The following is a 16,278-nucleotide window of genomic DNA, read 5'->3' on the forward strand; positions in this document are numbered from 1 at the left end:
TAATATAAATAATATATTTTTATTATTTATCTATATAAGTCAACTGTGAGACTAAAATTTGAAGTTGCCTTGAGACACTATACAACACAGTTCTGTCATGCTTTTGGAATTCATCCCAGTACCAGGTTAGATACTTAGCTGAAGTATTTTGCCCAAAGTTACAGTCATATATCTGGTTCCCTGATGATTAAACTCAAAAGTCATCTCCTTTACATCTTACCTGCCTTACGTGTTCAACATTGAAGAGTTGTATATTTCAGAAAAAAATATTTAATACTGCCAGTGCCAGTGAAGCCAGACATTTCAATTATCCTTCTTTAAAAGTATTTTTCTACTTCTTTGCCTTTTTTTACTCTAGCTTTCCTCACCTTCCATATGAAAGATTTTGTTACTGATACATGGATTGGATTAAATGATATAAATCATGAGATGAAGTTCCTCTGGACAGATGGAACAGGAGTTTACTTTACAAACTGGGCCAAAGGCTTCCCATCAGGACATACAGATTTCTACTCATATGATGGCCAGGTAAATAGCAATCAACGTGTTCACTGAAATTTGATTTTTGATTGCATTTATGTATTTGTTGGGATTTGAGACATGTTACTGCTTGACTTAGTACTTTCTTGCTTTTATGGATGTCAAACATAAATTCAAACAGTGTGAATGGTGTGGAGCCCTTGGGCAGTTGCTGTATCAGCTGGTGACAGGATCTGTGGAGTGCTCATACAAAGACTGTTTTCAGACTTCAGTTCTCTGTGTCCGTGAAGCAGAACACTGCTTCTATGTTCACCTCGTGTTCTCTCACAGGGTTTGGTAAAGAGAACAGTGGGATTTTTGCCTCGTGGCATTTACCCCAACACTGAATGAGCACATCTTCCTAGTCCTCTGATCACAGTTGTGCCTGAACTTCACAGGTTTCTCAGTTGGCATGTAGTTTGCAAGGGGCACTTACAAGCATTCTCCTGAAAGAGCCATGTTTAACGAAGAAGCAAATTCTGTCAGTCACATTTGTGGAAAGGACTTGCTTCTATAAAAATACAGCCATTAAGTTTTTACCAAAAAAAACCCAAAAAAACCCCCAAAACAAAACCAAAACCAAACAACCAACCAAACACACAAAAAAAAACCCCAAAACTGATCTGATGAGTCACAGATTTTCTGTCTGTTTAGATAGTTCCATGCTATGAAATTACAGCACATTATAGTCCTAGCTCTGTTTCTCTTGAATGCCATTTTTAATGAAGAAATCTCATTTTGATGTATAATGTCCTTTCTCCTGTTTTTGAAGTAGTACCTCTGAGCTTCTTATCTCCATGGGAGAAATGAGAAAAAAAAAGATAAAGAATCTTAAAAATTTTACTCCTGAGAGGAACAATATATATTTTTCTCTTTTTATGAAAAGTAGCAGGATTTCTATGAATGCTTCTCTGAAAATTTGTGAAGTCCCTTTTTTCTAAATTTGAGATGTATCTTGAAGTTTACTTGACCTTAGCAAAAAATAAGTTAACGTAGTTAAATGCAGAATACTATGCAACTGTTCAGTTTGAAAGTTTTAAATCTTAATGCATTTCATTCACAAATTGTTTCTTTGTGCATCTCCTCCTGGAGAGCAAAACCAAAGAAGTAAATAGAATATAATGAATACGGATGCTTCATTGCACAAAACCATTTGACCCATGGAGTCTTTTGCATTCATCACCATTTGTCTAACATGTGCTAACATAGGTTCTGGCTACTTTGTCCATGGCCCCAGGAGGGTGACACTGACAGATCAGTGGCTGCTTTTGGGAAGGAACAGTTCTCATTTTTCTGTGTGCAGTATTACAGCTTGCCACAATAAATCTGAAGAGGCTGTTATGTCAGAAATCTTCCATTGCCCATTGAGGGTCCAGGGGTTTTCTGGGGCAAAGTTAATTGGTCATCTCTGTACTAATTGATTTCACTTCTCTTTAATTTTCTGTGGCTTTCCTTCTCTCCATGCTGTATGCCTGTAGATCTGAAAATACCATTATTTCTCTGGTCTGCTTATCCACCCCAGTGCTGCACAAGAGAAAGCAACATTAAGAAGTTTGTCATGTGCAAGAGGAACAGAACCTCCACATAATAAATCTTGTGCTCTTAAATTTTACAAGGATACAAGAGTAAAACTACAGTATTACTTGTGTCTGAAGATGTAAAAGGGAGACAAAATTTTTGTATTTGGTTCTTCGAGCTATTTATAACTGTATTTATATCTTTTTGCCTCCAGGCTGACTGTGTTGTCATGAGAAACAAACCTGTTAAGGAAGCAGGGAAGTGGGCCGATGAGAGTTGTGATAACAGCAGAGGATATATATGCCAAATTAATGCAGGTACTTATATATAATCCAAATTAATGCAGGTACTTAGTTAAAACACCCAAACATTATGGTTCTTCAGGGAATTGCTTAGGTGTATGTTTTTTACTTCACTAGTAATACAGATACATCCAGAAATTGGTTTTCAGGCAGGAACACAAGGGTCATACGTGTCAGAGGTCCAGTTAGAGTCACTACTCTCAGTTAACCCTTCCCAGTAACTGCTGTGTTACCACCTTCCTGAGCTGGAATTTGTAGCTGTTTCTTTGTGCTTAGTATAACTCTTGACATATTTGTTCCATGGTTTTGACTGTCATTTTCTGAATGCATTTGCTTTCAAGACATGTTCTGGAAAATACTGGCTTGTACATGTGGCATGAGCTGTCTGGAGTGTGACCTGTAACTGACCCACTCCATATTCTAGCTAATTTACCTGCAAAGGAAACTAAGAGCAGTGAAAACCTGGATTTAAATATAGGATTGATTTTCTAAGGACTGGTCTGTTGTGGAGTTTTCCTTTTCCCTGGGGGAGAAAACATCCTGGAAAACAACACAGACTCTGCAAAGCATTTCTTTTTATGAAAAAATATCTTATGAAAGAAAATTGTGGCACCTGGGGACATGGTTTAATGGTCATGGTAGTGCTGGGTGGTGGTTGGACTTGATGATCTCAGAGGTCTTTTTCAACCTTAATGATTCTATGAAAGCCTGACCTAATCTAATCTTCATTTCAGTAATGCTGTTCTGGAGGATTATACAGAATGCTCCTTTAGTCTTTCTCAGAGGTTGCTTTAAACAGCTCTTTTCCGTTCTTCAGTTTTGTAATTGATTTTTACTACTGATGCTGTCTTAAAGAATAGTGTCTCTAACCCACGCTGATCAAAAGTCAGGGAATATGAAAGCAAGGGAAAAGGCTTTTTGTTTAATTTTACTTGCAACCACAGTGAAATCACAATCCCCTTCTCAACAAGTGTACAAGACTTTTTTCATCCTTTATTTTACAGATGCCGAGTTTCTGCCTTCTACAAGTTCATCCCCATCCAGCGTTATCCGTTATGGTAACAGTAGTTATGTGTTCGTCCATACCAAAATGAAATGGGAGGATGCACGAAAAAACTGCAAACGTGATCAGTTTGACCTTTCCAGCATCTTAGATCCCTACAGTCATTCATTCCTGTGGCTAAAGTTATTAAAGTATGGGGTGCCCATGTGGATTGGTCTTAACAGTAATGTGGTAAGAACATGATACTGATTAAATATGATGCTGCTTCTTGTATGGACAAATCATAAACTGAAAACTTTTATTATCTCTCTTTAGCTTATTAATTGATATCTTTGTCCTGAGTGCTTTTATGTGCTGTCAGATTTACAGATACAGATTTACAGGAATCCATATTCTTCCATTACTGTGATCAAATTGTATATAGTAAACATGCTTTTCACCCTTTTTCTGTGATGATACACTGTGCGCTTGCAGACAGACATCCTGAAATATCTTTTTGTATGTATAGTGTATTTGAGATAAAATCGATATATTTTAAGATGCACAGTGGAACACATTTATTCTAACTAATGATACCTAATTTTCAGACATAGAATAAGGTGCTGATGCTATGATTCTTTCAATATTTTTGGAATAGTTAGCCAAATAATTAATTGGGTAACCTAATTTAATTTATTTGCCCTTTCTCAGGTCTTTGATGTTTTGTTACTTTCTGGATGTTAAAATACACCACCCTTCTTGGCACAGACACGTCTCACACATTCACTCGATTTGGCTAAATGCGCAAAAGAAATATAAATGACTAATCATAACACACCACTTCCTAAAAATCAAAAGATTCCTCTAATCTAATCAGAAGGATGATTCATTGAGTTCACCAGCTTTGATGGGAAATGATTGTTTTTAAATATACAGTAAGTTAAAATAGTCTGCATTTCTTGAAATTTGGAAGGAAACAGATAGTACAAAAATCAGTCATTAGACTTCCACTTCTACAAATTACTTTAAATGAAATTTTTATTACTTCCAAATTAACAGTTTTGTTCAGTCCAAAATTAATTCAACATCACTTACTCTGCATTTGCTTTGACTGAAAATCTTTTGTTGCACTGCTGTATTTCTCAACAAATTGTGAATCTTGTCACAACATAAATGTAAAAGTTTGAACTATTTATGTTTGTTATTGATTTCTAAAAAAGGTCGCTTTTTTTTTAATGATGAAGGAATGGTTAATGTTTAGAGTTTAGACATTCCTGTTGATTTGGTTTTTTTTCAGACTAATGGGCGTTATGAATGGATTGATAACTGGAGAATGAGGTATACTAAATGGGCTGAAGGGGAGCCCAAGCAGAAAATAGGCTGTGTCTATCTAGACATTGCTGGAACCTGGAAGACAGGATCCTGCAATGAAAGTTACTTCTCTGTTTGCAAAAAACCTGATGGTAAGAACTTGAATCTAACCATTGTCAGAGTTCATTGTGGGGCATGGTCTGCTGATATACACTTAGACACTGTTTTTTATGTCCAGAGCTAAATAGGTGAAATCATTAAAATTTACTTGGATTGAATGGAGCTGCTATAAAACAAGGGCAAACACATATAAAGAAAGAGCTAGTGTGACGGCGGTTGTCAGTCACTTCACATTAACAATGTTAGATACATTTTGTAAAGCGTAGACTGACATTACTCTGCTATTTATTCACATATTGTGTAAGCATGCAAGACCAAAAAACTCTAAGTCAGTGAACATTTGGTAGTAGTCACTTGGGTATGGTGTTGGGGGGGGTTAAGCTTAATGACCAAGCCATAAGGTGTCGCAAGGATGTTTACTTACAGCACCTTTCCAAGTTTTCCTGTTATAACTGCATAACAAACTAAAAGTCAAATAGAAATGTTCAAAGATACTTCTTCAGGCAGCCTTCTCTTATGTTTTTGACCAGAAACTTCTGTTGCTATCATCTGATAATGCCTTCTACATTCCATGATACTAGACCACGTTATTATCCTAATTCAGCAAAGAAGTTAAGTGTGAAAATATGTTTGTGAGTAATGAGTTGTAGTAAGCAGTATAGACCACCAAAGTAGTTTGGTTGTTTTTTTTTTTTTTTTTTTAAGACCTGAGTGAATTTTCAACATTCAGTTAATCTATTAATGATGAAAAAATGTATAAGAAGCTGCTTCTTTAAATTTTGTGCTTTCTTTTTTTTAAACAGTTCAAGCTCCCACCGAGCCCCCTCAGCTTCCAGGGAAGTGCCCTGAATCAGAAGGACACAAGTCTTGGATCCCTTTCCGAGGTCATTGCTACTACATTGAATCTTCATCTTCAAGGAGCTGGGCCCAGGCATCTTTAGAATGTCTTCGACTAGGTAAGTAACCTCCTTAATCAAGAAGCATATCCTTCTGACTTGTTTTTCCTCTCTGTGGAAAGCTGGACACATGTTATGCATTTTTGTGGCTTCAAGGGTGGTCCAAGAGTTGAATAGGACAGTTGCATCCAATTATTGCCTTAATCTGCAAGGAGATGGAAAATAGTTGTCTACCAGTGGCACACACTGTCTTCCATGTGTGTGTGATACCAGGCATTAGAAGAGCTGTGTTTCCTGGAGTGGAGATCACAAAAGTGGAAACAGTCCTTGACCCTGCTTGGAGGTAGTCAGCGTCATCCATAGCAGTCACTAACTCTTATTTTAATGACTTTTTATATCTTTTGTATTCTTGATCTTACTTACCCCTTGAATATTGCAGTATTATGCCACTGGAATGACAGTTACAGCTCTCTAGGCTGCTTAATATATTAGCAAACTAGGGTCATGGTGTTGTTTCATTCTCACAACTTCCTTCTTCAGACAAGTGCTGTAAGATTCATTGTGTTAGGCTTCATATTCTGTAGCATTGGTGGCAATTCAATTTAGCTGTCTAATCTCCCATTAGTTCATGCTGTCAGTGGAACTGGATAAAGATTCATCTTCACTAGAAGTATGTAATGACATTTAGTCAGGTGAATTGCACCCTAAACTCCACTGACTGGGTTGATCAGGTCTCTACTGGTAATAAACCTACCAGTGAAACTCATGTCAAGTGTGGACACCTAGAGCTAGGTAAGTCTAGTCGAAGTTCTAAGTAATCTCACTTTTTCTGCTGGTACTCAGGTTCATTTTTGGGTTCTCATGAGCTACTTTGTTGTCAGCTTCAGTTTGAGAAACTAGTATTTTCAAGGGAAGGTTCAAGTTTCAAGTTTATATTCTTTAAATCTTACTGTATTCTCCACATCAACATTTGCATAACTTTTGGATGAAGATACTTGACAATATACTTTTAAATATAGAAAAGTCTCCCTAGTAGAATACTCTTGCTGTAGCTCAGTCTTTAAGGCTATGACACCTGTTACAGTGTGACCCATTTCCATCCAGTCTTCTGAGTTCTTTTGTCAATGTGAGAGATTATTTATGAAATGCTCTTATTTGTCCCATCCCCCTAGGTGATAACTCAGTCTGAAAGGTACTCTGACTTGTCTCAGTGGGTTTCATGCCTGGACACTAGTGCTCAGGATGTCCTGCAACAGCCTAGATGGGGCTTGAGCTGGATTTCCCACCCTCTGAGTCCATAATATTCATTTTTCCCCTGCCGTTGTACCTCTTTGCTCCTCTGGGCTCCCTCGTAGATAGGCAGTGAAGCTTTTTATCACACAAACTAACAGCAACCAAATGTCTGATACCACTCAGCAGAAGAGGAACGTTAGGAAAAAAAAAAAAAACAAAAACAAAACCAAAACACTGCATTGAAAAAAAGAGGAACATTCCATGTTCTCTTATATTCTGCTGTCCCTGCTTGCACTCTGGGTTTCGTTTGCAGCTGAATGTTTTCCAGTTATGTCTTAACCATAGTAGAATTCTAAACCATAGTAGTATTTGTTAGCAACTCATCAGTGATTCAAACGATTTTTATATTTTCCTTCTCTGAAGCTGTGCCTTACTTACCTAAGAAAAAATACCGTCAAAAATTCAACAACCAGATTGAAACAGTCAAATGCCAAACACAGTTATTGCTCCATAAGTATGGATTAGATTCCAGTCCCACACTAAAGAGAACTGGAGATGCACTTTCTCTGGTGTTTGATGACACTCCATACAAAGTCATGTGGCTCATTCTGTCTGCTGGCTCCCTGGTGTGACTTCTTCACTTTTCCAGAGCATCACACAGAATGAGTTATAGCAGAAGGCCTAGTGTTGTAAGTGAACGGCTAACAGGGTACTACACTAACTGGGCAACAGATGACCAAGACAATCTTTCTTTGATGGCTACAGAGAGAATGTAGTAAAATAAACAAGACCTGGTTAAGGTGTTATACTAGAAATTGTTCATCAGAAAGTCAGTGAAGTCTGTGCTATACATGAGCTATACAGTGGCTTGGAAAACATTTAATCATTAATGTGCAAAGTTGTGCTGTGCACATACTGAAGTTACACATACTTCTAACTAAAAGTATATATATATATATTTTAAAATAGTAACACATCAGTAGAAACTTATGCAAGTTATCATACTGGCCTCACGTATTTTGCCTACAGTTGTTCATTTGTGTTGTTGTTTCCCAGTGAATGGGGAAACAAACAAAATGCTAGTGCAGTGTCCTGGAAATGATACAAAATACATCAGCAAGAATGCTAGAGTTCTTCGTAAGATATTACCCAACGTTAGTTTCTGTTTTGAACTTCAAACTGTGTTTAGAATTTGACACAGATAACCAGTGGCAAGAATAAGACTGACATTTGACAGAACAATGAGAATGCTTTTCACTCTGAAACATGTCTCCAAGAGATTATTTTTTCCTCTGTGTCTTCCAGGTGCCTCTTTGGTATCAGTTGAAGACTCAGCTGAAGCTAACTTTCTGGCACACAGCATTGAACCACTTGAAGGGAAAATATCAACTTTTTGGACAGGAATGTACAGAAATGTTGATGGTAACTTCTTTACTTTTGACATCTTTTTGTTTGGCTACTAATTGTCACAAGCTGTTTGATATAGGCATTGAAAATTTCACATTATACCTCTGTAATATATATAAAAAGTGAAATTAGAAAAGGCAATACATTATCATCATAGAGGAAGCTCATCAGTTGTAATCAAGCAATAGCCAGTAATATATAATACAAAGACCAGGCCCAGAAAGTTCATCTTAAAGGAAGAAAAGTAATTCACAACAAAGTAAGGCACAAAGGTGAATATAGCAGAGCGCAGACAGGACCGTGTCAGAAGTTGAGCCAAAGTCAAATGCTTCTCCAATGTGGGGAGGCTCTGGATTGATATGCTTGTCACTGAGATACTCCAGCTTTTGAGCTAGAGAATAATGTGACTAACACCACCTCTACTCTTTGGAATCACCATCCTGGAATGACCAGTCACCCATCCTTAGTTACAGCTGGCTCTCTGAAGAGCTTCACTTTGAAGCTGGAGTTGTTTGTGACTTTGGAATTGTGCATCACAAGTTTTTCTATTTTCTGCCTCACTGTAAGGGAGGTAAGGTAAGACAGAATGGTAAATAGGCTGCTTTATTTATATCTTAAATTTGCTGGTTGTTACTTCTTCATTTATACAGCTAGTATTGAATTAAAGAGATATTTCTGTATTTACAATAGACCTAAAAGTTACTTCAGTCTTGTGCTGATCAGACTAAAAGTTCCAGCATAACAGTGTCAGAGGCAGGACTGCATAATTATTCAGGTGACCTGAGGTGGAGTTTTTTGAGTTTTGGAGGCTTTTTTTTTTTACAACTGCCTGCTCAACCACTTCAATGACAAACCAGCTGGGGAGAAGGCAAGCATTCAATTACATTATTCAAATCTTAACAAGGAAAAGGGAAAGTTTTCAGTAAAGGAGGAAAAATTTGAAGAGAGTAATAATTTCTAAACACACATATGAAGAGAAGTTAAGATTTACTTATGTGGCTAATTGACACATAAAATGTTTTTTAAAGTGGTTCTAGAGGAGGTGCAGAACAATACGGTTCTTATGGTGATCACAAACACAAGAGCTGGTTCAGTAAGGATATATCATTGTATTACTACATAGTGATTATAGTGATTTCAGTATGACTACATAACTAAATTCTATATGTTTGGAAAAGTGGCAAATGCCATGCCCTGACAGAAAGAGTAGCAGGTATTAAAAAAAAAAAAAATCCAAACCAAAGCAAAAAATCTTGTAAAAAGCCAAAACGTAGCTTTCTTGCTGAGTCTAAGGATTTGGTTGTTTGAGTACAACTTATGAGTCACAAGGGGCATGTTTATCCTAAATAAATACCACTATTAAAAGAAAGGAAGAAAAAAAGGAACAGGAAGGAAAGGACAGAAAGTCCCAGCATAGTTGAACAATAGTGATCACAAGATTTTTGAAGCAGATCTTTAAAAAGGAAAATTGTGCATGTTAGGTCCATGGAAATGAGCAGAAACAGAAAACCAAATGGAATAAAATTTAGACTTCAGTGGGGACATTGAAAAGAGTGGTGCAAAACCTCCCTACAAGTTACTGAAACAAAGGGCACTCTGGTGAAGTTAAAATATGTTTTGACTTCAGCAGTTTCTATAAACTGAATAAAGAATTGACATTGTAGCATTGCAACAAATTGTGGGAGATATACATCTTTAAACTTTCTTGCCTTTCATAGAATCATAGAATCGTAGAATTGTTCTGGTTGGAAAAGACCTTTCAGATCATCAGGTCCAGCCACTAGCCTAACATTACAAAGTCCACCACTAAACCATGTCCCTAAGCACCACATTTACACATTTTACAACCTAAACTTTCCCTGGTGCAACTTAAGGCAAATTCCTCTTGTCATCTCACTTGTTACATGGGAGAAGAGACCAGCACCCACCTCTCTACAATCTCCTTTCAGCCTGCTGTGAGCCTCCTTTTCTGCAAGCTAAAGAACCCCAGTTCCCTTAGCTGTTCCTCTTAAGACTTGTGCTCTAGGTCTTTCACCAGCTTCTTTGCTCTTTGGGCATAGTCCACAACTACAGTGTCTCTGCTGAATTTAGGTACCTAAAACTGAACACAGTACTCAAAGTGCAGCTTTATCACAGCCGAATACAGGGGGATGATCACTTCCCTGGTGCTGCTGGCCACACTACTTCTGATACAAGCCAGGATATTGTTTCCCTTCTGTTTTCCAGAACCTAATATTGTATCATTTACATGAAAACTTAAGGGCAACATGATGTATCAGACCAAAAATCTAAATAGTCTAGTAGCCTGTCTCCAAGGAAGGCAGTAAATATGGAGATGGTGTCAAGATAGAAATGAATACTACCTTGCTTTTTCATATTCCATGTTTTTCCAATTAGGAGAATGGCTGTGGCTAGACAACACTGCTGTGAATTTTGTCAACTGGAATGTAGGAGAACCTTCCCCTCAACAAAACGAGCACTGCGTTGAAATGTACTCAAACTCGGGGTACTGGAATAATATCTACTGCTCTTCCTACAAAGGCTATATTTGTAAAAAGCCAAAAAGTAAGTGCTACATTGATTAATTTGTTTTAAATATAGAGTATGATCTTTGTGTGCCAGTATTAGTAGATGACTGTTACACACAGTGCATTTTAGTTAGGTGTTTTGAGGGTTTATAAATACAAAGGGATGTGTATTTGCATGCCAGTAAAAAGACAGAATAACTATTTTTAGAAAGTAGAAGTTCTGACTAGTGCTCAAGTCCCTTCAGAATTGTTTTAAAATGACTGTGTTCCTATCCTAACTATACCTACTTTATACACTTAATAAGTTTGTGTGTTCTGTATGAATAATTGCTGAGTAATCGCAGTGTTAGTACTGTAACTTGCAGACAAAAATTTGTCACATCTTTTGAAAATTAGGTCCCTTAGGAAATCCCCTCTGCTCAGCGCAGGGGGTGCCTTTTGCTTATTTCCCTCTGGCAGTCTCCCGGGCATGCATTTTCTGAGTACGAAGTAGTGTTTCTATGAATTTAGTATTTATGAATTGTGAATTAATGACTAGTTTTGGAACTTTTGTTTCTGTGTTCTCCTGCTTTGAGAAGATGAATAAATGAAAAGCAAAGAAAATTGCACAGTCTGAATGTTCAAAGCAAGTAGTGGAGTCTGAATGTGTTAATTTGAGAGTCCTGAAATAACTGAATGTGCGAATTTGACAGCAAGAGCATCTATTGCATATGTGTTCCTAAAAGTCATCCTAATAATTTCTTCCAGTATGTATTGCAAATCAAAATCTCTTACTAAGGTTTACTTAGAAGAATGAAATGCAGTGTAGCAGCTGAAATATGCTCACTTCTCTACAAGAGTGGAAATGAGAAATTCTGCTAGCCTTTCTATAAATTTGCTGTCATGCAAAAATATTCTTACTTACTCAGATGTTTGTATTGATGACTGTATCCTCTACAGGAAACACTGCACAACTGTCAGATATAACCATCCATCCAGAGTCTACTTGCCTATCTTTTACATGGTTATTGACAAACAAAAAGGCACTTAATTTTCATTCCCTATCCACAATAGTTGTAGATGTAGGTAACAAGTGTTAACATCAATGGCCACACTTCCTTTTTGACCATTCAGCTCACCTGTTTGTGCTGGTACTGTCAGTCACCTGTTTTGATACTGAGCTGCTTCAAGGAGCTGAAGCAGAATTACTAATTCACAGTAATTTGAAATTGTGTAGCATGTCTACTCCATAAATAATCTAACTTTATTTCATAAGTAAGGAGGTACTCTAAAGAACTGTTCAGCAGTTCAACAGGTGCTAGTATATTATGTTCATGGCATCTCATTAGCAGATTCACATCCCTAAATACACTGTTTGTTTAACATGTAGGTAGGTTTAGCATTCAGTCATCTTCTGCTGAAACCAAACACTGATGTACGTGATATACATGATCAGACCTCTACCAAACTTGGTCAGTCAACAATTTTCGGTGAAGAACAAGGAAAATTTATCTAGGTTATTATATTCCAAAAATTTTCAAGCCAAATGAAACAATGCAGACAAAGGATTATTTTCCAAATTTGCATAATGTAAATTCTTCCCTCTTATTCCTTGTTAGATTTCCGAGACTGTTCTTTACTCTGCGTTTTTGAACATGAGGTAACATTGTCTTCACAGAATCACAGAACAGTTGAGGTTGGAAGAGACATCTGGAGGCCATCTGATCCAACCTTCTGCTCAAGCAGGGCCCCCTAGATCCTGTTGCCTCAGACCATGTCCAGATGGCTTTTGAATATATCCAGAGATATATGTCCAGGAGACTGCCTGGACAGCCCGTGCCAGTGCTCAGTCACCCTCACAGTACAAAAGTGTTTCTTGATGTTCAGAGGGAACCTCCTGTGTTTCAGTCTGTGTCCATTGCTTCTGGTCCTGTCACCAGGCACCAGTGAGAAGAGCCTGTGTCTGTCAACTTTACACTCTCAGATACCTGTCTATATTGATAAAATCCCCTGTAACCTTCTCTTCTAAGCTAAATAGTTTCAGGTCTTTCAGCCTTTCCTAATGTAAAATCTGCTCCAGTCCCTTCATCATCTTAGTGGCCTCTCACTGGACCCCCTCCAGTAGCTCTCTTGTACTGGGGAGTCGAGAACCAGACATGACATATAATGTAGCAAAAACGCAATGCCTGCAGAAACCTCTTCAAAGATGTGCAAATACAGAAAGCTCCCAGTTTTCCCATTAGCCATAGATTTGCATGCTGATTGTAGTTCAGACAATAACAAACTGCTTTTTATTGTGAATAACATTAATAGATAATTTTCTTGATAGAAACTCTTGGAAATATCCAAGTAATCATGCCTATTTTTACTCTGAAGAGCTAAGTTGAGATTGTTGGATTATTCATAAAATCAGGCAATGTAAGTGGAAACTGGTAAAAACAATTTAATTTCCTGGGCTCACCTTTTTCAGAATGAAACATGATGCATTGATTCAAGATTTAATTATAGAATGATTTTATGTCCACATGACAGAATATGGATCTTCATCTTAAATGATGGCCCAGTTTTCCCAGCAAACCAGTTTTCATGGTCCAGATACTACATTTTAAATGATCTACAAACACTTTAGTTGGGATATGATACATGCCAAGACACTTTGGAGTTCATGAGTGATTTCAATTGTTTGTGTAGGTGGGCCATAAAAGTCTCTTGGCACACTGAATTTGTTACACTTGCTATATTTTTATGAGTACTGCAAGAATTTGTAATTATTTTGAGGATTATATTTGATCCTCTCTGTCCTGAAGATGCTGTGCAGATTTTCTTGTGGTTTTACACTGAAGTCAGGATCTGTATCCATGGAGCTCTTTGATGTTTCTTCTTTTCTGCTCGTTTGTGTAAGTAATTATACATGAGACCAGAATACCCTAGGCTGTTGCACTGTGCCTCTTGATAGGTGTATAAAGCTCTGTATGGACTAAACCCAGGCTTTTTTGGTATTTAGTGATATTTATTACCGTATATTTCTCTGAATATGACATTCAATATGTTTCAAACATAGAAATACATAACAGAATAATATAGTAACATAGTTCTTTTTCAATGTTTTGAAATCCCAGTAATTGAAATGCCACCAACATCTGAAATGCCAGCAGCTGAAATGCCTACAAAGGGTAAGAATATTGTCTTTCAAGTAGACAAAAACTAGTCCCATGTAAAATTATAGACAGAACAGATCACATTCTGTATTCTGTCACTTATATTTTCTGATACACATGAGTACCATACCTGTTTTCTAGAAGCATGTTATTTCTTAGTAAAATCCAATATACTCCCTTCAGTGTCCAAATGCAGATTTAAAGACAGAATAATTTGTGATACAGCATGCAACGTTAGCATTTTAAAATCAATTAGTTTTATGTTGCTACCCTTGTCTCTCATTATTTTGTAGAACACTTTTGCTTAAAACATCATGGTTTCTGAATAAATTGTTTCCAGGAATCAGAAAAAGAGTATGTAGCATTCCTCTTGATTTCATTTATTTGTTTTCAGCAATGACAAAGGATGAGAAGGCTCCTGCTCTGAACCACAGTAAAACAGGAATTGTAGTTATTGTTGTCATCGTCATCCTGGTTGGAAGTGGCCTTGCAGCCTATTTCTTCTACAAAAGAAGAAAGAATCGCTTGTCAACGAATGACAGCTTTGAGAACAATTTGTATTTTAACAGTGATGTGGCTCCTGGAACTAGTGACACAAAGGAACTTGTGACCAACATAGAACGGAATGAACATGCGACACTGTAATGTAATAAAATGAAATATAATGTCATATGTAATGTAAAATGTAATGTAATAAAATGTGCCTTGTTTTAATAAAATTATGCAATTAGGATTAAGCCAAAGATATTTTCTCATGTGCAAATACTGTAGTATCCAGTTTCAATGCGTGCACAATTTTATATCCAGCACTTACTTTATTTTGTACTCATTGCATAATGTGTAAGATTTGATGACCCACACAGGTTAGTGTGGGTCTTAAGAAAAGAGATAACATTGGCCAATTATTAAATAAGGCAAGAGAAACAGATGCAATAAAGAAGGTAAACCATAGATAGATCAACTTGAGAAGGCTCCCAAGATTTGAAGTTTCTGCACCAAATTCTCCAAGCTATTCAACAAACACGTCTCTAATTCTACCACCTTTCAAGTATTCCTAGGGACTTAACTACAGGGGTAGATGCTATAGATGACAAGCCTGTATCTAGGCACATACTTTCTGAAGCACATGGGGAAAAAATCCTTTTATGATATTATATAAGTTCTCACAATTCAACACAACACAGAGAACCAAGTATGTAGTTCTTGTAGTGTAGGTATTCAAGGATTTAATCAGATAAAATCTGTTCACAGGTGTCTGGAATGGAAAAAGTGCAGTTGGCATCAGCTGCCAGTGTTCTAGCTGGCCAGAACTGGGTTTGTCTGGGAGAGATGATGAAGGTCATGGTGAAACTTACTTCTTACTAGGACAAGAGTTACTGAGGAGAGGCAGGAACATTACCTCTATGTGTTCTGAAGGTTTAGAGGAGCACTGGATATCTGTTAGGGAGATCACATGTCGATACTTCTTTCTCACAGGCTCTCAATAAGTAGCATAGATTTTTGGGCTGTGTGCCTGAAGCCAAGAATGGTTTAGCTTTACAGTTTACTAGTTACTACTGATTTTATTTCCTTTCTAAAATGGCTAAATCAGTTACCATTTATGGAAATCTTAGTTTCCCCAATGTGGAGTTTATATTCCTAATTTTTTTTAAATCTTGCAAAATGTAAAATCATATATGATTCCTCACTTGCATACAAAGATTTGATTTTGTGCTTTCAGACTTTGTTCTGTGAAATAAACAGTAACTAGCTTTGATTTTTTAAATGGTTTCTCATTTTAGTCTTGTCTATGTAAGACTTTGTAACAGGGTAAAGTTATAAAGGAGATGATACAATTGTGGAGACATTCGATCCAAAATTGTGATCGATTAATATAGTGACCGTATTCTCCTGAATCTGTCCCGGGACTGTCTGCTTAATACCAAGGCAAAAAAGTCTTGGTGAGTGATTTAATAAAAATCTTGAAGTACACACGCACGTAGGTAAGATGGGGAAATATATCCTGGAACTCCTCTAGCTCTGCTCCTTTACTCCCCCTTATCTCCTTGCCTCTGTTCCTATTGCTGTTTCCATTAGTAATGCACGTTTGTTTGAGCATGACTTTTCAAAGAGTAGTACCTCTAATGGTTCTTCATGCCACCAAATATGGCTTATGTGCCAGAAACCTCCTGACTGACTGATTAATGATGTTAAACATGATGTCATTTCAAGTATATGGAGAAGTGGTACCAGCTAGAAAGGTATGTGAAAGGTATGTTCATTTGGGTTTGTTTTTGGTTGTGTTTTTTTTTTTTTTTTTTCTTTTTTCTTTTTTTTAACTTTTTT

At 37.0% G+C, this 16,278-nt stretch overlaps 1 protein-coding gene across 1 annotated transcript; it reads left to right on the forward strand.

The window, feature by feature from the left end:
• Nucleotides 1-358: 358 nt before the first annotated feature.
• On the forward strand, nt 359-14,713 carry LOC103772667 (macrophage mannose receptor 1-like; the record flags this gene model as incomplete). Its single annotated transcript, XM_008940007.1, has 9 exons — nt 359-528; nt 2,252-2,354; nt 3,344-3,573; nt 4,619-4,784; nt 5,556-5,708; nt 8,187-8,303; nt 10,686-10,853; nt 13,915-13,968; nt 14,348-14,713. Coding segments are annotated over 9 exons (1,412 nt in total), but the record flags the coding sequence as incomplete, so codon positions are not given.
• Nucleotides 14,714-16,278: the final 1,565 nt, after the last annotated feature.

This window comes from Merops nubicus, unplaced genomic scaffold (assembly GCF_000691845.1).
Source record: "Merops nubicus isolate BGI_N331 unplaced genomic scaffold, ASM69184v1 scaffold10755, whole genome shotgun sequence".
Classification (NCBI taxonomy): domain Eukaryota; kingdom Metazoa; phylum Chordata; class Aves; order Coraciiformes; family Meropidae; genus Merops; species Merops nubicus.